Source organism: Netta rufina (genome assembly GCF_964035555.1).
Source record: "Netta rufina genome assembly, chromosome: 5".
NCBI lineage: Eukaryota > Metazoa > Chordata > Aves > Anseriformes > Anatidae > Netta > Netta rufina.
Window position 1 is genome coordinate 21,400,481 of NC_140128.1, and position 21,594 is coordinate 21,422,074.

The window sequence follows — 21,594 nt, forward strand, 5'->3', positions numbered from 1 at the left end:
TTTGTAACATCTGAACTCGGTGCTTTGAAATGTGTAGTCAACATTTATTAACTTTTTCTTTAAAAGTATAACATTTGTCAAGAACATAAAGTGTGTATGGAAATCACATTTTATTTCTGGAGGAGTAGGACCTTTCAGTGTTTCCTACTACATCATTGTGTGGGTGGCTGAGGAAAAAAAAACTTAAAGCAAAAGGATAAATAATCTGTGAATAACCTAACTGTTTTGTTTGGCAGGGCACAAAGCTGGCCTTTAGCATAAACTACTCAATTAAATTTGTGGAGGTGTTCAGGGTCTGTTTATGTCACACTCTGATCTATTTACTCCAGAAGAGCGATATTTTTGGAACCATCAACTTGGCATATGCACACAGTTGGGCAGTAAGGCTAACAGAACCAGAAATAACACTAGGTCCTAGCTTCCATATCAATTAAAAATATGTAAAGGAACCCAAGATATCTTGTTTTGTTTAAATTGTAGGTGTACTTCAGTTTGATTTTGGCAAGAATTTTGTATTTTCTATAACAAAAGACCAATCAGTTCTAACTCTAACTGAAGTTTACAATCCTTACTATCACACCATTACGTCAACTTTATTTCTTACTTTACTTTTCCTTCTGCCATCAGCTAAATCTATGTAGACAACACCAGCCAAAAAAGTAGTAATAAATGTTATTTTTCTTCAAGCTTTAACTATGTGGAGGAAAAAAAAAAAATCTCTCCTGAGAATGTTGGAGCAAATCCTAGCCAAACATGACTTCTTTTCACATGGAATCAAAACCTTTTGAGAACAGCCACTATGTCTTCTTGCAGAGTAGCTGTCAAAGCGCGAGCTGAGCTCTGTCACATTTCTCAGAAGCTTTCTGCATCTGAAACTCTCCAGTTCCCAATCCTCACTATCCTTCCATGACATACTTCTCTGTGGTTCATGTGTTCATAATATAATATTATGACAGTAATTGTACTGACAGTCTTTTTGATGAATTTTTAATTTTCAGGTAAGTTCACAGCAAAAATGCTGGTCATTATCCACCGTCTTGCTCTACAAAGGTCAATATATGTTGACCCTCTGTGACCTAGTTACCATTTCACGAAAGTATCCTCAGTCATTTATATGTGGTCTGCTCAAGTGTAGTCATAATAAGGAATTTTCTTTTGTAGTATTATTTAAGACTTAATATAGTAACATGCCTAAGCAACTCAGTGTTCCATAAATGTTAAGACCTTTCTGACTCCAGCATTACTATCTTGTGGGTGGTTGGATTTTTTATTTGTATTTATTTTTTTTATAAATGAGGAAACAGACATGCAGTGATTAAGGGATTTGGCCAAGGTCGTACATGTGTGTGTCAGCTGGTATTAGAATTTAGGTCATTTTTTAACTGATGAGTAATACATATATTGTACATGTGTGGTGAACTGTAGTTGGTTTTGCAAGTTTCACACAAATTTCAGTGCAAGAGTGAAGCATGTGTTTACTGTTAAAGTTTTCAGTGTTTACAATTAAAAAGTAATACTTGATTGTGGTCTTCAGTAGAAATTTACAACTTTGCTTTAATTGAAACCTATCTTCTTTACAATAAAAAGCAAATTATCATGTGACAGGAGTAGTAAGGTCACACAAAAGATGCGGTTCTCATATGTTTGGCCTAATTCTGCTGCTGTTTCTGTACCAGTGAAAGTGAAAGAAGATCAAGCTTCTAAATTTAAAGACTGCAGACTCAGTCTTCCCAGTGCCTCACGTCCTTAACTTTAAGCATTTAAGTCCTGTTCACCTCTGAAGGACAAACATATATAAAGGATATAGTTGTAAATCTCAGCAGGACTGGTGCAAGTGCCAGTTAAGAGAGGCATAATGCAGTAAGACACAAAGGCTAAGCTGTCTTAGAAATCAGAGACGGAGACAAAGGAACTATTGTTTCTTGTACTGAGAAAAAATGATAGCACGGAAGATAAAACTTTCTAAAGGTGTTATTACAACACCAAACAATAAAAATGTCTGTGTTTGGCAAGTTTTAAACAAGCATGACTGCTATTGCCTTTTTGTTCAATGTGTAGTTTTAGTCTAATTACAGGAAATGTCTATGATGTAGGTAGGAGTGACATTCGAATGTACAATAATCTTATTTACTGTACTTATATTAATAGGCTTAAATTCCTCAGGAAAAACATGTGAGCCTACAGTGAAGGAAATTATTTTATAGATCCTTCACAGTTTCACTCCTTCATTTCAGGTACATGGCAGTTTGCTTCGTTTCCTGAAAATATGCAAAATAACCGTGTAGCTCTTCGCAGCACGTGTCGCGGGGGATCTTCCACCTCAAGAAGAGCCACAACCCAACAGCGTAGCTGAAATTCACTACAAGACAAGGGCAAGTCACAACTTGTGCTCTGAAGGACCATTACTGCCACGTTTAACCCCACTCCTCATTGCCACTTGTAATGGAGGCGCTGGATGTGGACCCGAGTGTTTTGGAGAGCCGGCCCTGTGCGGCAGAAGCCTAACAGTAAGTTTTTATGAAGTTAACGAAATTAACGAAAAAAAAAAATGGCACGGATGAAAATGTTCTGCAACTGGGAAACAGAAAAGAGGTGGTGGGGGGAACCAAACAATCCCCGTCCGGCAGGGAAAGGCCAGGCGGGCCTGCGGGCCTTGGCCGAGCGCGGGCAGGCCGCTGGCAGCCCCGCGGGGCCCCGGCTCCCGCTCCTGGCGGCGGGGGGCGGCCGTGCCCGGGAGCAGCCCGGCGGGGGGCGGCCCAGCCAGGAGGCCTCGGCGGGGCCGGGCCCGCTCCCGCAGCGCCCCCAGCGGCGCGGCCGGCCCCGGCCCCGGCCCCGGCCCCGGCTCCGGCTCCGGCTCCAGCTCCAGCTCCAGCTCCTCCCCCGGGGCCGCGGCGCGGCCGCCTTCGCCCTCCTCCCCCGCTGCCGAGCCGGGCGGAGCGCCATGGATGCCGCTGCCTGCCGCCTGCGCCGGGGCTCGGGCTGCCGCCGCCTCGCCTGTCCCCCCGCCTCCCCGCGGCGCTGAGGAGGGCGAAGGGGCTCCGGGAGGCCGAGGTGAGCGGCGGGGCCGGGAGGTGGGGGGGGCGCCGCGCCGGGTCACCCCGCCAGGCCCGCGGCTCGACGGCAACTCGAGCCCGGCGGCGGGGCCGGGAGGGAGCGGGGCGGGAGGCCCCGGGCCGGGGGGGGGGGCGGCGGGGCCCGGAGTGAGCCCGGCTGCGAGGGGCGGCGGGAGGGCTGCGGGCCGCGCCGGGCAGGCCGCGGGAAGCCCCCCCTCGTCCGGCCCCGGCCCCGGCCCGCCTGGCCCAGCGCAGGCCCCGCCGCGGCCTGGCCCCGCTTCTGGGGCGGGCACCCGGGGCCTCTCTCCCGGCCCGGCCCGGCCCGGCTCCCTGTCGGCTGCTCGTTCCCCTCCGCCCCGGGCGCCTCAGGGGCGGCGGGGGGAACAGCAGGTGCCCCTGCCGAACTTGGCCCGCTTCCCGCCGCCTCGGTGGGTAGTGTTCCCCCTGTCTCCTGCCCCCTTTCTTCGCTGCTCTCCCCCCCCCGCGTTGGAGTTAATCGTTTAATCGCGTCAGGGAGACGTGCGGCAGCCACCGCGCGGGCTGCTCCTGCGGCCTGAAGTGAGGCTGGGCCGGGAGCGTGGCCTGCCAGCAGCCCGCGGGGCCGGGGGCATTGTTCCAGGCACGGAGAGCGCCCCTCGGAACGCCAGCTTGCGAGCTGCCGGGACCGCGGCGGTAACAAAGTGAAGGTGGTGGCAGGCAGGCGGCGGGGGATCTGTAATGTCTTTCTGCTGGCGAATTGTACCAAGTCCTGTTTGTCATACTTTTATTTTCTCATGTCTTGGGGTTTTAACGTATGACGAAACAGCGCTGCTAACTCAGGGAGCATTTTCCATGTCATACCAATTTCTGATTCACTTTTGTAAATCCTCATGTGCCCTTGATGGAGTTATTTTTTAACTATTAACTCATTAGCAGCAAGTAAACAAGGTGGCAGACTTTGTCCGGACCGAGATCCTTCCCCCTTGTTCTCCCCTTCCTCCCAAATTTGTGAGGATCCTATCCAGCATTTTGTATTTAGCCAGTGACTTTGGTAAACTAATTCTCTCTCTCTCTCTCTCTCTCTTTTTTTTTTTTTATAAGCTGTGTTAGTTTTGTTTTGCTTTTTCCTCATGTGTTTAATTTGGATAGGTTGATTTGTAACCTTTGTTCTAATTTTTATACGAAAGTGGCCATGTTTGCTGTGTTCTTAGGCATGGGAGGCAAACATGACTGTTTGTTAGTGAAACACGAAGTGAAAAGTAACCACGTAGATCAAAAATGTCTGCTAGCATTTTTAAGGGACATTTTTGGTCTTTAGCTTGCATGTACAACTGTGGCACTGGGCCAACAAATAATGTTGTTTCCCTTATATGTACATGAATTATTTTAATTATTCACTGCATTTTTAAAAAAGTTACAAATTACGACATATTTTTCTTTAAAAGTTTGGAAAATAGAAGTGATCCTGAAATTGGCCTTTTTTCTTCTTTGACTTAAAAAGTTTCTTCTCCTTGTGTTGTAATGCAATTTAAAAGGATTAAAGGATTCATAAAAGTTTCGCAAAGATTCTTTGTCTTTAGTTGTGCATCTAATTTTTTTTTTGTATTGTGGATTTTTATTTTAAATGAGACTTTTGACATCCTTCTATGTTTACTTGAATGAACAGATAGTTCATCTTTCAGAAAGTTGAGCACATTTTATTATGACGTGATATTAAGAGGAAGGGGATAGGCGTGTCAACACCACTTGTCTTTATATTAGCTGTGAGAACATACAGAAGGGTTAGGCACAATTTTTCTACTTACATTTTAAATTTTGAGTTATCCTATAAATAAAGTAGGATTTAAGTCTTGCTTAATTGTCAACTGGAACTTGAAATTTATTTCTAATAAAGTAGAACAAACTTATTGTTGATTACTCATGTATAAAGCTTGAAAAAAATAATTGCTGGTCAAATACATAGAATTTTTCTTAATGGCAGCCTGGAAATATGCTATACATTTTAGAGGGGAGCAAATCTAAGACTGAAGATTTATTTTATTTTTTCCAGGTGAAAACTGCGAAGGCCTGAGGCTGGCTGAAGAGAGACATTAATTGTACTCGAGTTTGTCTGGCTTGAACAATTAAAGGATATTTTTGGTACTTTTAAATTTAAGCGGAGGCGGCTTTTTTCCTTTTTTTTTAAAAAAAAAAAAACAAAAAACAAAACAAACACCATGGCAGATGTGGACCCAGACACGTTGCTGGAATGGCTGCAGATGGGGCAGGGAGATGAAAGGGATATGCAGCTAATAGCGCTGGAACAGCTCTGCATGCTACTTCTGATGTCAGACAACGTGGATCGCTGTTTTGAGACGTAAGTTATTTTGTCTTTCTGTATGGAATGTTATTTTCCTCTCTGGGTAGGTGTATATAAAACTAAGCATTCTTAACATTCAATATTCATAAAAATTTGATGTTCTTAACATGAGAAGCTTTCAGGTTCGAAAACGTTTTTGAGGACCAAATTTGAGTATGTATCACTGAAATGTGCTGATGTGGTGTGAAGTGCTGCTTTCTAGTTAAAAATGTAGTGTCATGAGAGGGATTTGCTGTGCCTCTTCTGATGCATGATTTGGCTGTTGAATTTAAAGACATGTATTCAGAATTGCGATCCGGAAGGTGTTCTTTTTTTTTTTCTTTCTGGTAGAGAAAAAGCGCTTTTTTTTTTTAATGTTAAGACAATAACGATTGCTTATACAAATTTAAGCATCCATACTCTGGCAACACTTTACCTCAAGATATGGTAGTTTCCTGAGCTCTGCAAATCTGAAAATGCCACAGATATCTTTCACTCTTCATGAAAGTAGTTTGCCCATTCTTTGAAGAACGTTGCTCTTTGTGCCACCCTCTTTTTCAGCTCACTTGCACACCTCCTATCCATCCTTGCTCTCAGTTGCATTTCTCACAGCAGAAAATGCTGATGTAACCACTTCTGTTACTTAATGGTGTTGCTGTGCATTTGTTACACTACTTCCTGTGAGGCCCAAGAGTAGTAGGGAAGGGAGGTAGCAACACTGTAAACAGTCATGGTTTTAAAACTTAGCAGCTAAGGGAATGTTTGTTTGTTTGTTGTTTTTTAAATGCTTTCCATTCTCTTCCTTTATCTGAGCCTCAATCTAATAACTCTTAAACTGTGATTATTTTTTTCCTCCTCCCCATTTCATATTTGGATCCTCTTGCATCTCTCTTCCATCTTTTCTCCATTAGTCTCACTTTCCTTTCTTTTGCATCTTGTGATATGGCTAGTGCCTTTTTGATCTATCCTGCTTCATAGGAGTGTGGGTTTGGGAGCACTTAGGAAGGTAACTGTTGGAGAGCTTAGCCCTGAAGAAGACAACACTTCACAGGCTTCTCTCCTAAAAGTCATTTATTGTTCGTGACTGCCTTTATTTCAAGAAGTGTAAAATTAATACATCTCTAAAGCTAGGATTTCTAACAGTTGCTTAACAGCGATCAAAGTTTTGTACACTGCTTTAGAATATGAAATTGGTTGACCTTGGCCTTGAAGAGTTTATGAGTAAAATTTTGGAATTGAAAGAGACAAAAGGCTTCTAGCGTTTGACTTCTCTATCTGTCCCTTGTAGCACTGATACTGATAAAGCACTCTGTTTCCAGCCTTGGGAAAGCTAATTTAGTGACAAATTAATTTGCCTCTATAAAAAAGTCTGGTAGTTAAGAATGATTTTCTTCTGATCTTTTGAAGTGAACTTTCTACTTGTGTATGTTCCATGGTGAACAGAAGTAGAAGTTTGGGAATAAGCATTTGTAAGGATATCTTTTGTGTATTTGGAAATCAAGAACAAAATGTCAACTTTTAAAATATAAAACAGTTGTGGGGTTTGTGCATTTTATTTGGAACAGACTTTAATCTCAAAATAAATGAATTCAATAGTCCAAGTGCTTTTTTTCAAAGGATATATAATGAATGCTCCATTATTGCAGTGTTGTGGTTTAAAATTAGTTTTGATGTCTGAAAGAAGAAACATTTAAAATGCCATTTGGCATTTTTAGTTTTGAATCTTAGTATAATTTAATTTTACTGGCCCTCTAAGTTGTTGATCTTTTTTGCTGATATAAGTTTCCCTCGAACAAAAAAAGGAAGAGAATAAAATGTAAATTGGGAAAAAGTTAGCAAGGTTTCATGCCTGTTAGTGTCATTTTCATAGTAAAGTTCAAACTGCTACTTTTAATCGGCACTGTTAAGACCCTGGATATATGGTTCCATGGTATTTGGTGAGCTAACACAGTAGCTCATCGCTTCCAAAGGAAGAGCTACAGCTTTCCATTTACCATCACTCACCATTTTAATTCCTCTCAGCAACATACTTGCTTCATGCCAGTGTCAGGGCTTACTAGACGCCTCTATCTTGCTAAAAGAGCAAGCTACTCTTTAAATGTACCGAAGAAGGTGGGTAGTTCTCTGCTGTTACATTGCATCAAAGCGGAGTGTAGAGGTGACTGATAAGCACTGGAGATGGAAATGGAAATAAGGGAGAAGTGGAGCAAGCTATCCACTTTTCAGTGGAGAACTTTCCAGTGGATTGTGTCACAGCCTACATTTCAAGGTGACTTTATTTCGAAGCTCGTTGTAAGAAATAAAAACTCTTTTCAAGACATCATCTCGATCTTTTCCAAATGAGTTCAAGAACCCAACATTGTCATGTGTTGAGAGAGTGTAACTAAAATAAGCCCTGATAAGATTTTAAAGTTGCTTTTCAGTAATGTTTTTTAAAGGAGTTATGGCATGTCTAAATAGGAGACTTAGCATTTGACAGCAGTGGTGCCAAACACATTTTTTCAGGAACTAATTTTGAAAATGCTTTCACTGGATGTAAGATTTATAACGCAGATGTATTTTTCTGGTGATAACAAAAGCAGTCTTTAAAAAGGCGTTACAATGTTTTTTGTTCTGTGAAGCAGAGAGAGCATTCCCAGAGTTTTGTATGCCATGCAGATGTTTTTTTAAGATCTTTGAACTGTTTAGTGCTATTAATGATTTTGATTAAGAAAACTTTAAGAAAACCTCTAATCTGTGGAATTCAGCAACTCAGAGATGGAAGGTGGAATTTTGAAATAGTTAATTTGTTGGAGAATAAAAAGTCATGTTTCTTCAGGGGTCAATGGGAGTGACTTACTAATTATTAGTCATCTTTTACATATGAAATGCTTTGCTCTTATGACATTAGCAAAGAAAAAGCTCATAATTTTACTCAGGTACATCTGGTGATTAAAAGCTGCATATGGTGAGGACTGGCAAAGCTATGAAACAGACACATGAAAAATATTGCCATGAATGTTACGCCTTTTCATTGGAAGCACAGCACTGTTTCTAGATGATTTCACCAGTGTCTTTTATGTAGCATTATACGCAGTCTCGCTTACCAAGGAACAATCACAAACTTACATAAATAAAATATAAAGAAGAGAAAAGATGGATTTGCAATCTAATACTGCGTTATTGCAGTGAAGTAATGGGGTTTCTTTGCAAGCATTGTCAATGAAATGGGATATTCTAAAACTTGATTTCTCTGTACAAAAGTAATGGATATTGAATGTCTTTTCTGACCAAGTTAGAAAAAAGGAATTAGCCCTGGATGCGTGATGCTGTGGTTTGTTCAGTGTTCGAGCACTATCACAACAGATTGGAGGGTGTGCAGCCAGTAACAGATAATGGTGCCAAATAATTGACGTTTCTTTACTTTTCCCCACATTTACAAATTACATCTGATTAACTTATTTTTAGTGTTACTCATATATTAGCATTAAAAAAATTGGTGGCATATTCATCTTCTGGTGATAATGAGTCACAGCCACTGTTAGTCACTTAGCATGAAGAATGGCTAACATTTTAACAGCAGCACCAGCCAGTAGTGTGAGCTGCAGAAACTTCATGAGTGAATGGAAGCAGCTCTGCTAAGCAATTGAGAAACTCACCATGATTATAAGTGTTAGTCCCAAACTGTAGTTAAACCGTATGCTATTAAGTTAACTTTAACAGGATTTTTAAATATTCATTTTTTATAAGAATTACTGAAAGGGTGTTTTAATGTTGGAATTGTTAAAGGTAATTTCCAAGACCTGTAGAGTCTGTTAGCTGCAGTCTCACACTGTTAATAGAGGCCTTCTCCACGTGTGTGAACTTGTCTTTTTCTCTCTCTGTTTTTTTCACTTTATTCGGGCAAAATAAAATGGGATCTCTTCAGATCTGGGCTTTGTGCTGCTACTATCTTTGTATGCAAGAGTAAAAGTGTTCATCAAGAAAGATATTATTTAATTATTTTCTATAATTTTGATGAAAGCTTGTAAAACAAGGCAGTGATATAACAAACAGTGAAACCTGAGTAAAACCTTTTCTACACTGAACAGATGAAATTTCTGTTTTGGCACTGCCCGAAGACATCTCCGTATATTTAGCATTAACAGATGGGGGCATCAATGAAGTATCAAGAGTTGTCAGCCTATTTTACAAACATAAACAAAAAATATACAAAGGATCAAAATTGAGGGTTCTAACGTATAAAGTAGAAATCATTTCAGTTTAGTTTTTAAGGTGAAATATATTTATTTTAACTTAGCTTACATTAAACTCTGTTCTTCACTGAGGTATATATTCACTAGAGAAAAGGTGTCTCTCAGCCATGTCATGCTAACACGTCTTAAGTGTAAGACGAAGTTCTAGTGAACCAGATTATTTTGATATGTGCTAGTGAGACTGTAGTAAAATACTGTGGAAAAGTTCATCTTTACCTCAGCCTCATCGCCTAAAACTACAGGCTTCTTCATCATGATTTCACTTTAGCTTGCTTGAAACATAACCCCCCAAAAAGAAACAATACAAATTTGGTTGGTATTTCATAGTGGGGAGAGAATTCCAAAATGGGAGAAGAGCTGAGTATTCTTTGTGCTAGTTTTGTTTGGTAAGCAGATGTATAGCTCCAGTAAATCAGAACTGCATGCAGACAGAAAAGCAATTTCCTTGTAGAGACAGGAATAGGAATCTGAAGTGCTGGTTTTCAGGCCTATTTTAATGTTTGTGTTGGCTTTACAAGCATTTTTGCAATTCAGAAAGCGGTGACGTGCCCTTTAACAGATTTAGCAGTCATGATAAAAGTAACAGGCTGAGAGGGCAGCTCATACCGATCAGCCGTATTAAGGTGGATTGAAAAATCACTCATGATGTGTGTCCGCTACAGGTTTGCCTGGTTTTGTTTGTTTTCAGTCAGCCCATTCTCATGTGTGTGTTTTGTTTTTCTTCCTCTCCTGGAGTGCAACCATCAGTGCATGGAGACAAGCATTGCTGTCAACTATAGAGTGCCAGTTTCCATTGCTTAAACCTTGTGAAGTGTATGTTAGTGAATTACTAGTTTGGGCTGATGCGGCTGTATCTTGCAATAAATGTAATTTTGTGAGCTTCACAATGGCAAGAATTGTGTGGTTCCTGGTAACTTTTTGCCTTCCTCAGAGGATGTGGCAGCAGCGAAATGCTGGTGCTGGAGTTATTCGCTCTGCGGGTGGACGTGAATGTGGTGGGATCTCTAGCACCCTGCAGATTGCCCTTCTGAGATGGAAAGCACAGGCACAGCAGGGGATGTGCAGTATTTTGCAGGGAGCTAGCGTGTTACAGCTTAATGTTTAGAATTATTTCTGACTTTTAATTCTGTCTGGGTTTTGCTGTAGGTTGGTTTGGGTTTTTCTCTTTTGTTTTTGCAATGGTAAAGGGTTTTAACGCCCAAACCTCTTTCTGTTTTCTTTTTGTAAAATGGGAATTATGGCCTCATAGTCACAGGTATTATGGAGATTAATTGGCCTTGTCTAGTCATTTTGAGAATCTTAATGGTTACAGATGCCAGAAGGGAAGATTAGGTCATCCAAATAGACATCCTCTGTCATGTCACAGGCCCCTGTATTTTACCTGGTTGTTCCTGAATCGAGCGTCTCGTTTGACAGAGGCATACCACATACTTAACACTCTTCGAAAGGCATCGTACCTCATCGGGTCAAAGAGCTTACCCCCCTGTTTCACTATCTCATCTACTGGCCACTTGCCTTTGTTGCTGAACTTTGCTTGTCCTTTTCTATGTGAATTGGCCGGGCTTCTGCGATCTGTGAGGGGTTGCTGGTGGTCTTCTTCCTCTGGGGTTACCGGTCGGAACCATTGCTACGGGGAATGTACTAGCACACACGGGTCTAGTCAGCTCTTGATCTTGCTCCCCCTCTCCAGCTCTTCAATTTCCAAAACTTTTTAGAAATATTTTCCGGTCTTGGCTTCATCTGTGCTGTCTATGTTAGTACCTGTTTCTTACCATTAGCAGTTATCCAGCATTTAGTTAGATGTTTCCAAGAAGTTGTGGAAGCCTGGTCTTGGTTACTTACCTTCAGAGCTGCTTTCAGGATATGGTTGCTCACTTTTTAGGTATGGCTTGATGTGTTACCCACATTAAGGTCAGAAATGTGGCATTTGAATGTGTTGTAAAGACATTTTGTTGAAGTGAGCCTGTGCCCCTGAGTAGTCCTGACAATTCTGTATAACTCATCACAGTGTCTTTGTTGTTATTTATCAGTCTGCCAGTTTTTCTGTTTTTCCCCCTTAAAGTATCATTACTGTCATATTTGAGTGTATCATCTTTTTGTTCTGCTTTTTTGTGTGAGAGGTAAAATTAAAGTGATCTGTTCTTGCAGCCACTGCACAGGAGATAGGTGCAGAATTTTAAAAAATGCAATAACTTACTGTCTTAAAGGTTTCCATGTCCTAATAGATTGGATGAGACCACTTTGAAATAGATGACATCCTTTCTTGGATGACTGTACTAGTAAATTATTTTCAATATTGGCCTCTTCTGAAGAGGGTACTTACGAGGCATGGCCTACATGGGTTTTCAGAAGGTTGATAATGGGGAAATGGAAGATTTCTTGTGTAAGACTGGCTGTATGCAAATATCACCTGGATCCAATACTCAAGGACTAAAATCTGCCTGTGAGTTGGTAACTTTCACAAGGCTACTTGGAGAGCGCTTAATGGGAAAGGTTTGTAATGGATACAACGCAAAATCACCCCGGTTAGCTCTGACTAGCTATTTCAGTTCTCTGTGGCACTGTGAAGTTCATTACTTTTTCTTTTGATTTCAATTAAAATAGTTTATATTAATGGCGTTACTTCAGGCTTAGTGTGCTTTGCTTTTGAGTTTTGTGTGAATACAGCATCTGTTTAAAAACTGTAGGAAAATGAGGAACTTTGTGCTTTTTTTTATTTTTTGTGATAGATGCACACTTCAAAATTATTTGAGTGCAGTTTTAGTTAAAGTCAGTTCTCCTTTTGAGTACCTGGAAATCCATCAGAAGCCAGCAGGGAGATGTCCATATTTAGGCACATTCAGAAAATTATACTTTATGCTTTAATTGCTCATTTCATTTTGAAATATTTACAAATGAAATGTGTACTTGAGCTGTTATCTGTTTGCGCGGTTGAGATTGCTCCCAGTGAAAACCACGTAGAAGTATCTGTAAATTCTTGAATTTATTCAGCCAGGGTGGACCACGTTTCAGCAAAATATTTACAGAACGGATTACTACCCTGAGGCATGGCATGTCTTTCACGAGATACTGAAAAATGCAAAATATAACCCAACACATTCTAGAGCAAAGCTATTCCTTGAGAATTTACCTTGTGGAAGCTGTCTTCTTGTAGCTTTTTTTTCACCTTACCCAGTTGATATTGATTGAATGTGTAGTAGAGTATTTAAATGCGTTCCCCCTAACAGCAAGCTCTCAGAACAGGGTACAGCTGTCTGTCATACCAGTGCTGAAGTACGCACAGAGGTGTACTTGTTTAACTACGGTGGTGGTGGTGGCTGTCTTTTTTTGTAATGGTACACTGCAAGGTACTCGCTACTTTGTGTTGTGAGAGAGCATCTTCTGCTGCCTGTGCAACTCGTAAAAGCTAGTCCTTACCGTGAAGGTAAGGTCTGACTGACAGCATGTTGTCTCTTCGAAAGCTGGCATCACCTCGGCCTCGCTGATTTGTGTGTTTGCTTATTAAATGAAATTGTTCCACTTGGCTTTACTGAAGAAAGTCAGAAGGTTGGAAATGCAATGTCCAGTTGATGCTTTCTCATAATTTTCTACATAATATTTCTACATGATATTTCTTTTTTTTTTTTTTTTTGTCTTCCTGTTCTTGTGTTCACACCCCTTCTATATGGGAGAACCGGGAGGCCAAAACAATACACTGAGTTTGTGGGAATACCTGCGTGTTTGCCAACACCTGCACAAAATTAGCAAAAAGCATGCCAGAATACAGGAGGCTTGAGAGATGCTGCAGCTGAGCTGTTCTTTATTTAGCTATAAAAGGAAGTTTGAAAGTGTTTCTAAATGTCAGATTTGAATCCTAAATTATTTTAATTTATATTAATATGGAGTTTCTGCAGGAATAGATACTGGATGGAGCTGTTAACTCTAGCTTTACTGGCCTGATTGCAGTTAAGAGAAAAAGTATTTTATAATTATAAATTCTAATCATAGCTTGGTGTTTCTAAAGTCTGAAATGTGAAAGTTTTCTGGGATTTATTGCTTCTGTGACAGCGCTATAAGAAAACAATGCCAAGTATGTATCAGAAATGGGCCCAGAGGACTACGTGCGGGCAGTGAAGGTGTGCAGGCAGTTCTCTTACGGGTGATCTTGATTACTCTTCTGTGGGTTTTGGTTGATACGTGGAAACAAAACGAAGTTTCAGTAAAAGAAACAGTGGGGGAAAGCCAGAGATCTGAGATTTCCGCCCATAGGAAGAGCCGCAGAAAGGAAAAGAGTCATTAAACAAAAATAGGTCAGAATTACCACTGCTTGATGAACAAACCAACGTGCAAGATGTATGTTCTTTGCAACTGAAGTTGTGCGACACGTTGTCAAACAAGTGGTATATTTAACTGGTGTGTTTTTTAAAGGGAAGTTACTAATGAGGTTTGCATGCAGTGTTTTCATTTATCAAACACTTAAATACAGCAAAGGATTATTAAAACAGTGTAGCCATATACAATACCTTATTTTCGCACTTGTAGCGGGTCTGAGCAGATGGTATGCAGGGAGCACTGGCAGGCAGCTGAGGTTGGTTTTGTGCCACAAGTCACAAGGCTGGGCCCTGGCTCCCGCAGCCAAAGGTTCTGCCACATGACAGGGAGTGCTGGGAGGAGCGGAGTTAACCATTTGGGGCATGAAGTGCCTTGGTTTCTTCCTTATTTTTTTCTTTTTTTGGTAGCTTGAAGACTACTGCTGGGTTTAAACAATGTTGTTGCTGTTTTAGGCAAGGCTTTTGAGTACATATAAAACACGAAAAGTAATTACAGAGATGAGTTTACGGTGCCTATTTTTACTTCCGTGGTATCTTTGTACACAGGCATGCTGCAAAATCAGCTGAGTCACTTCGTTCGCGTTGAAGGGCTTAGCGCCGGCAGGAGCCTACTGCTCTGGTGGTGTGAGAAGTCTGCATCCCTGGAGGTGCTCCTGTTCCTGAAAGAGGACGTGGAGATTCAGACATATGTGTGTTGACATATGGGGTTATGCTGCAGCATAATAATTACATAGCTAAATTTCCCTAGCCTTGTGAAGTTTAGAAAATGTTTTAGATCAACTGCATTTGCTGTAGAGGAAGAATGTGTATTGAAGAATTTGTATATTTTGGTCTTCAAGCTCATTTTGGCACTGAAAGTGTGAAATTTCTTTATATATACTAAATTACATAGAATCAGCACTTCGAGATATGGTTTAGATCTCTTCATGATATACAGGGAACAGAGAATGCTCTAATACTGTAATCTTAATGGAATAGGATATAAAGGGAAAATATTGATACTGAATAGTACTTTTAACTTTTTTTTTTATTATTTATCTTTTATTAAAGAGTCTTCCTGTAAAGTTCTTTGAAACCTGGTGGGTGGGAGACTTGTAAGTTAGTAGCAGAAGCTCTTATCCTGGGAGCAGAGGAATAAAGTTGGGTGGACAACCAGAAAGGAGACTGGGGGTACCTGGTAAGAGCTGTAGCAGTGGGTCACAGAGCATAACTCGTTACGTAATGACTGGTCCTCGTTTGTAATCACTCCTAAAGAAACTTCCCTCTTTGAAGGAAGCGTCCAGTGTGGCACTCCTGGAAATGAAAACCTAGGGTTCTAAAGATTCTTCCTCAGTTTTCATATTTGTTTAGAAGAAGTGCATAGATAATCTGAACTTCAAAGCTACCTATTAGCTCAAATTAGGCATTATTTTCTAGTTTGAAAGAATAAAAACTATTACAAAATATATTTTTTTCTATATTGAAACCAACTCACTGCTATGGTTTCGTTTGTTCCATTGCAAATAGCCCATTGTGAACAGAGTGGTTTTTTTTCAACTTCGAGGATTCAGTAACAATTTATTTTTATTTCTTCTCATATATATATATATATATATATATATATATATATATATATTATTTATTTTTTTTTTCCTGAGATACCTTTTGCTAGTTATTATACAGCTTAGATAGAAGCAACATGGTGAAACCAGTTGTGATACTGGGATGCCTTAAGATTAGAAATGATGAGCTTGTTTTGTTTGTTTTTTTCTCCTCACTAGGAATTTAGGCCTACAGTGATGAAAGGAGTTTTTGTGTTCTTTTCTCTTAGATATCGAAAGTATTGTAGATGGAAGGGTAGTGTAAGTTGGATGCTGGGTGCTGTCCTGTCCCATCCGTTCATCTAGTGCAGCAGTTATGCCCTCAGCCTCTCTTCTGTTGAGCATTTGAGCAGCCCTGTTACTTTTCCTGTGCTTTTTGAAGGTGAATCCAGCCTGTGGCCACTGTGGCACAGACACCCCTGGATGCGTTGCTCCACTACCTCTCAAAGGACACTTGAGTTCTGAGCATCGTCTTGGTTGGAACAGCACTAGGGGCTGAGTTGTTGATGGCTTCTAATCTTTGGAGCAGCTATTTGGTACGGTGTTACATCCCTTTCATCTGCAGCGGCCTGCCTAAGGAGCCCACCAGGGGTTTGTCCTGGACTTTAGGCCTGACGTACATCATGGCTTGTCTGACTCACTGTTTGGTTCCTACTGGTGTTAAGTGTATTTATGTACCTGGTGCTTCATTTTAATTATTTAAAACAAACAAAAAATAGCTGTTTGTTAGAAAATCCTGTCAGGAGCTGGTTGCTAGAAATGTTGCCAGGTGTGCAGTGGATTTCTCCTCCCTGTGCTGCTTCCACTTACACTTCAGTAGCAAGGTGTCTTTACTCAAGACTGGATCAAGTGAAAACTGAAGGACTCAGAGGCCGATAGACCATCTGCTAGGAAGGACAGGACTTCCCCTTCCTTCCAGGAGTCCAGTGGCAGTGCACAGAACCTCCCAGTGGCGCAGCATGGAGGTGCACACTTGTGGGCCCCTGGTATGGACGGGCCATTGTTGCAGGTCTCCCATTGAGTGCTGGTGCTCCCTTTTCCGCCTTCCAGTCCTTCCTCTGGCACCATCACGCAGACACATTCTCATCCCTTAGACACGCAGGGCAGATACTCGTAGCTGCAACCAGGAGGAACGCTTGAGGTAGCTTAGTGCAGATTTGGGGATTAGTGGGTGAGGACCGTAATGCTGAGCTGTGTACTTCTGTTTGTAACACGGTTCTCCACACCAAACCTACAATGAGCAAACTTCTTTAAAATGTGACAGCTGTGTAATTTTAAGCTGTAATTGTTCTACCCACCTGTTGGAGAAGTCACACAGCACTGGGGATGTGTCGGTACGCCCTTCTGTGCTGTTAGGGACCAAAACCACCTAGGTGCTGGGTGCGTGTCACAACCAGTACTTCCAGCTCCTTGGCCAGCAGTAGCTGGAGCGGCTGCGAAGGCCCAGTGGACTTCAGCAGGCAAAAAGAGTCTGAAATAAGCTGCATGGGGTGTGCCTGGGTAAGTAGCTATTCTTATCTAGTGGGGCACTTGCATGTGGCTTTCCCCAGGAAACAACCACAGCAGCGTTAATTCTACAGAACATTGAAGTTTGCTTGGTGTCCCCTCCAGGAGGACGTTTCACAGGTGTGTTAATCCCTTTTTAAATCTCTGCAGCAGTCAGCCTGGTTTGTCTAGTTGAGTAATAAATTTACTCGCCTTTTATAGAGCAGTTGCTCTTGATGCTACCTGATCTTCCAAGCCTGGGCGAAATCCTTTGGCAGCAGGTGTATCTTTGTTTCAGAACCAAGCTCAAAGCTGGCTGAGCTCTTTTGCAACCGTCCATAAGAGGAGTAGCACCTGGCTGTGGGTTGTGGGTCTTGGTGGGAGTGTTAGTGCTCGCCGTAGAGCCAAGCAGGGCGGTTTCCTGTATGCTCGTTCTGCGTGCTTGTACAGAATTATGATTTAGGTAGCAACTGTGGGCTGAACGACAGCAGCACAACTCACTCTTTTGGTATCTTTTGGAGAAACTGGAATAAAGACAAGCCTCCTTGGAGTCTCTCTATTGGAATAGCAGAAATGCTGCTGGTGACAATAAACTGGTGGTAACGCTTTAAGAAGATGTAAGGAAATGAAATAAGGAAATCCAATGCCAAGATATGATATGCTGATCAGTAAATCACAGCTCTCAAAGCTGCTGAGATATCTGTCTGTATCTGTCCTATTGTACAGCTAGGTTTTAGTTTTACAAGGCTGGAGTCTGTTGTTTGCACTGTGCTTAGTACAATAACATCCTGATCTGGGACAAGAAGGCTCGGATGCTGTAACACAGCAAATATTATGGCTTGTGTGTCACAGGCAACAGATTATGAGAAGACTGGGCAGTGAGGAGAGAAGTTCAGAGCTTCTGAACTTGAATGGGTGAGGCTCAGTTGATCTGAAGTGTCTGAAGATCACAAGACTGTAGGGGGAAGAAAGCAGCATTCAAAACATGCAGAGTATGAGTGCATGTGTACACATTCCTGCCAGCTTGCTTATGTGATGGTGGTAACAAAAGGCAGTCAATTAATTACATCTGTGCACAGCAAGCTCCTCCTACTCGCTTGTCTGGCTTAGTTCAACACGGAAACTTCCTTTCTTATTCATCGCGTTCTGCACAGTCAGAATATTGTTTAAATCCTAGAAAATAGTTCACATACTAATGGACCTTTTGTCTTGTCTCAAACTCTTAAGACCCTAGAGTGAAAGGCTATTTGACAAGGCTTGGACAAGGCTTCTTGAAGACATATCTCAAAACTGAACACCTAACCTGATGATTATGTTTTGACAGAATTATAAAAAGCTTGTAGCAGATCAGAGGAGCTGTTGTAAGCAAGTAGTGAAGAACCTTGCACACTCTGCTTGATAATAAATGTATTTAGTTCCATTTATAACCTGTATTGTTACAGGTTATAAATCTTAAAGGGCTGTGCTGCACAGCACAAAGTATAGCAATGTATTGGCCTAAAACTGTTAGAGAGCAGTGGGCAATGAGCACAGAGCTCCTATCTGGACAAATGACATTTTGGTACATTGTAGACTGCTTTGTATTTGGTATCTGAGAATATGGTTGATGACTTGAATTTATTTTCAAAGTCATTGTTATTGTTGCCATCATGTTTTGGGCTTGAAAAAATATGCTTGATCTCTTGCCAGCTATGACCTCCTTTAAAAAAAAAACAAAAACAACAACAAAAAAAAAACAGTAGCTGTATAAAACAGATTCCTAGGGCTGTGTTTATATAACGGCAATAAAACTACTCACAACAGTTTCACTGGCAGAGGCTCGGGACTGATAAAGCCTGATTCTGTTATGCCTTCCTCTGAAATAGTTCAGACTGCCGCGTGCATTTTATTGCCTGGTGTGACTTCAGGAATAGCTTCATTTGTCTTACTGTGCTGTGTAGAGCTTAACCAAAATTGTTTAAGTTGAGAGAGAGAGAAGGGGAAAGATAATGGTAACTCTACGTTTTCTGTGCCAAAGGAGGGAGAAAAAATGTGGGTTTGTTGTGTTGCAGGCTGAGACAAAACTTCTGGCTTCATTTTTGCCATGTTCCAGATAATGTTTGAGTACAATGAAGTTTGTACTTTGTTTACTTTGAAGATTGTGTGAGCTGTAACAAGGACAGAGCTTTCTTTTCTCTTTATTTTCATCCTTTGTATGACTGACTGCGTTGACATGAACCATCCTGGATTTAGCTTTCTGAGAACAGATGTTTCTGTTGCACACAGATTATGTGATTTGGTACCTTAGTTTGCAGTTTTGTCCAGAGCGTTCGGTTAGAATGCTGGGCTCTGCACTGTTAGGCACCCGATGTTTAAAACTACTTAATGAGGTCTGCATTGGAATGAATTAATTTAAAAAAAAAAAAAAAAGGGGGGGGGGGGAAATCATTTAAAGGTAATATGCATTACAAATGATTGGTTTGCACTACGTTGACATGTACTGGAATAGATAGTGTGTAAAATTTCATGCAACAAAGCCAGCATGTTTCGTTCTGTTTTAATTTCAAGTTTGATTTTGTGTGAATTGCTTCTTGATGTGCTGCTGCAGGAAAAAGGAGGGAAAAGAAGATGATTTCTTAGCAGTTAAATGAAAACTTCAGCATTGCTTTTATTTTTGCTTCTTTTTTATTTTCATCTTTCATTGTTGTCTTTTTCTAAAATGTTTCTGCTGCCTCTTCTACATGATGTAGCCTAGTTCGCAACTTCCACTTGCTAGCAGTATCCAACAAACAAAACTAAAAAATGATATGGACCTGGTAAAAGGAAGGCCAGGTACACAGAGCTCAGAGCTTGAAGTCGCTTGGAGGTCTTCTCTGTGAAAACTCTTGTTAAAATTAGATCAGTTGCTGTTTTTAGAAGGGATATATATATATATATATATATATATATATATATATATATATATATATATATATAAAAAAGAACTTTATGTTCTTAGCATTATTGCTGCTCTTACAGGAATTCAACATGTATAAGTGTAGTCAACAAATTTTAAGTCTGAGCAGCTTTTTCTTTTATGAACCAAGTAATTTCTACAGGCTAAGTATTGAACAAAGCTACAGTTTCTTCCTGAAAGCTCCTGATACAAGTTGGTTGCCTTATTGGAGGACTGGAAATGTCAGAAAACAAATGCACTAACAGCAAGATGAGGTTGTTAGTTATTTGCCTCCCAATCTAAAAAGCATGGTTCCTGACTAATTTGGCTAGCTGTTCTGGCAAAAAGTCATTAAAAAAAACCAACAAAATAAAACAAAAACAAACAAACAAAAAAGCATATGTTTTTGCCAGTGAGCTGTGCTCTTACAAGAAAAACATTGCTGATACAATCACAATGCACTGCCCTTTCAGTAGAATCATAGATCATAGAACTGGCAAAGTTCTATGTACTGGCAAAGAATTGGATATAAATGGTAGGCACTGAGTAACTTGGTCAGTGTTGTGCAATATGTGCCGGTTCTCAAGAACAGCTGCTTTAGAGACAGGACTGGAGTTCTTCCAGACTTTTAGATTTTCATTTTAAAATAAAAACTAAGTTGCATTTGTGCTGTCTTTTTATAAACTGTTGTATCATAAATACATAAAATGCTTAAAGATTTTTTATTTGTTACTTTTAATTCTTTGTGAAAAACCAGAGGCGCTTTTTCTGCTGCTATCTTTGGAAATCCAAGAACAATGGTTTACTGCTACTTGCTATCATTATAGTGGACTGTGGAGCTCCTTATCTTCAACTTGTCATGTTTTTTGTTTGTTTTGTAAGATTTGTTTGTTGGTAGATATTTTCTCACACCATACTGTTTGAAGAATACTGCTTATAGCAATGTTTTAGCGATAAGTTGCTGCGTAAAATGTAAAGGGTAAGAGACCCAGTAGAAAAGATGAGAACAGGTAGCACTGTCTTGATTTAAATTTTACATTCTGACATGATGCTTCTTATCTGACTGTATGGCAGGTACCTAATAAATTTCAGATTTTTTTTTTTAAGTGTCTAATGTCTTGAAAATGCATTTACAAGGCTAACTTTTCTACAGTGTGGAGTTGAGTAGCAAGTAATCTTAGAACAACTGGGATTATATGCTGTATAGACTAATAAAAGTAGATTTACCTTTATCAAAGCTTCGCTTATTCATATCAGGAAGGATCATTGGGCACTGCATTTATTTGTCAGGCAGGATTATTTGATTACTTTATATAGCATGGCCAGATTTTCAAGGGAAGTCTTAGCATGTTGCTCTCCCAGGATTTTGTGCCCTTGTGTGTGAATCACCGCACATACCGGGCAGAATATGGGGTGACCTCTGGGTTGGTCTACTGAATGATTAATCATTGAGTACGTCACCTGTCCTCCAGACCAAAAGGCATACTACTGTTTTTGTTCTCTCTCTTTGGTTTTATAAAAGCTTGGGCCTCCTTTTCCAGACCAAGATCTTAATTTAAGGAAAAGTTGCAATATTTGCCTCCTTGAGATTTATTTTCGGTCTTTTTCTACATCTAGGAATGAACGAGGTACTGAGTTATTTTAAATGCTGTCATGGCATGTATCTCCTTCACTTAATTCCTCACCTCTACCTTGGAAGT

The 21,594-nt window shown here is 40.6% G+C and overlaps 1 protein-coding gene across 11 annotated transcripts in view; it reads left to right on the top strand.

Annotated features, from left to right (window-relative positions):
- Window positions 1-2,843: 2,843 nt before the first annotated feature.
- Window positions 2,844-21,594, top strand: part of HECTD1 (HECT domain E3 ubiquitin protein ligase 1) — a 64,228-nt gene continuing 45,477 nt past the window's right edge. For 6 of the 11 annotated variants that reach the window (XM_084288333.1, XM_084288335.1, XM_084288342.1 and 3 more), the window contains exons 1-2: window positions 2,844-3,051; window positions 5,083-5,388. In XM_084288333.1, coding sequence (XP_084144459.1) covers window positions 5,249-5,388 — 140 coding nt within the window. In that variant the 5' untranslated portion in view covers window positions 2,844-3,051; window positions 5,083-5,248. The remainder of the gene's footprint in view (window positions 3,052-5,082; window positions 5,389-21,594) is intronic. The other 5 variants (XM_084288343.1, XM_084288340.1, XM_084288338.1 and 2 more) reach the window with 1 other exon arrangement.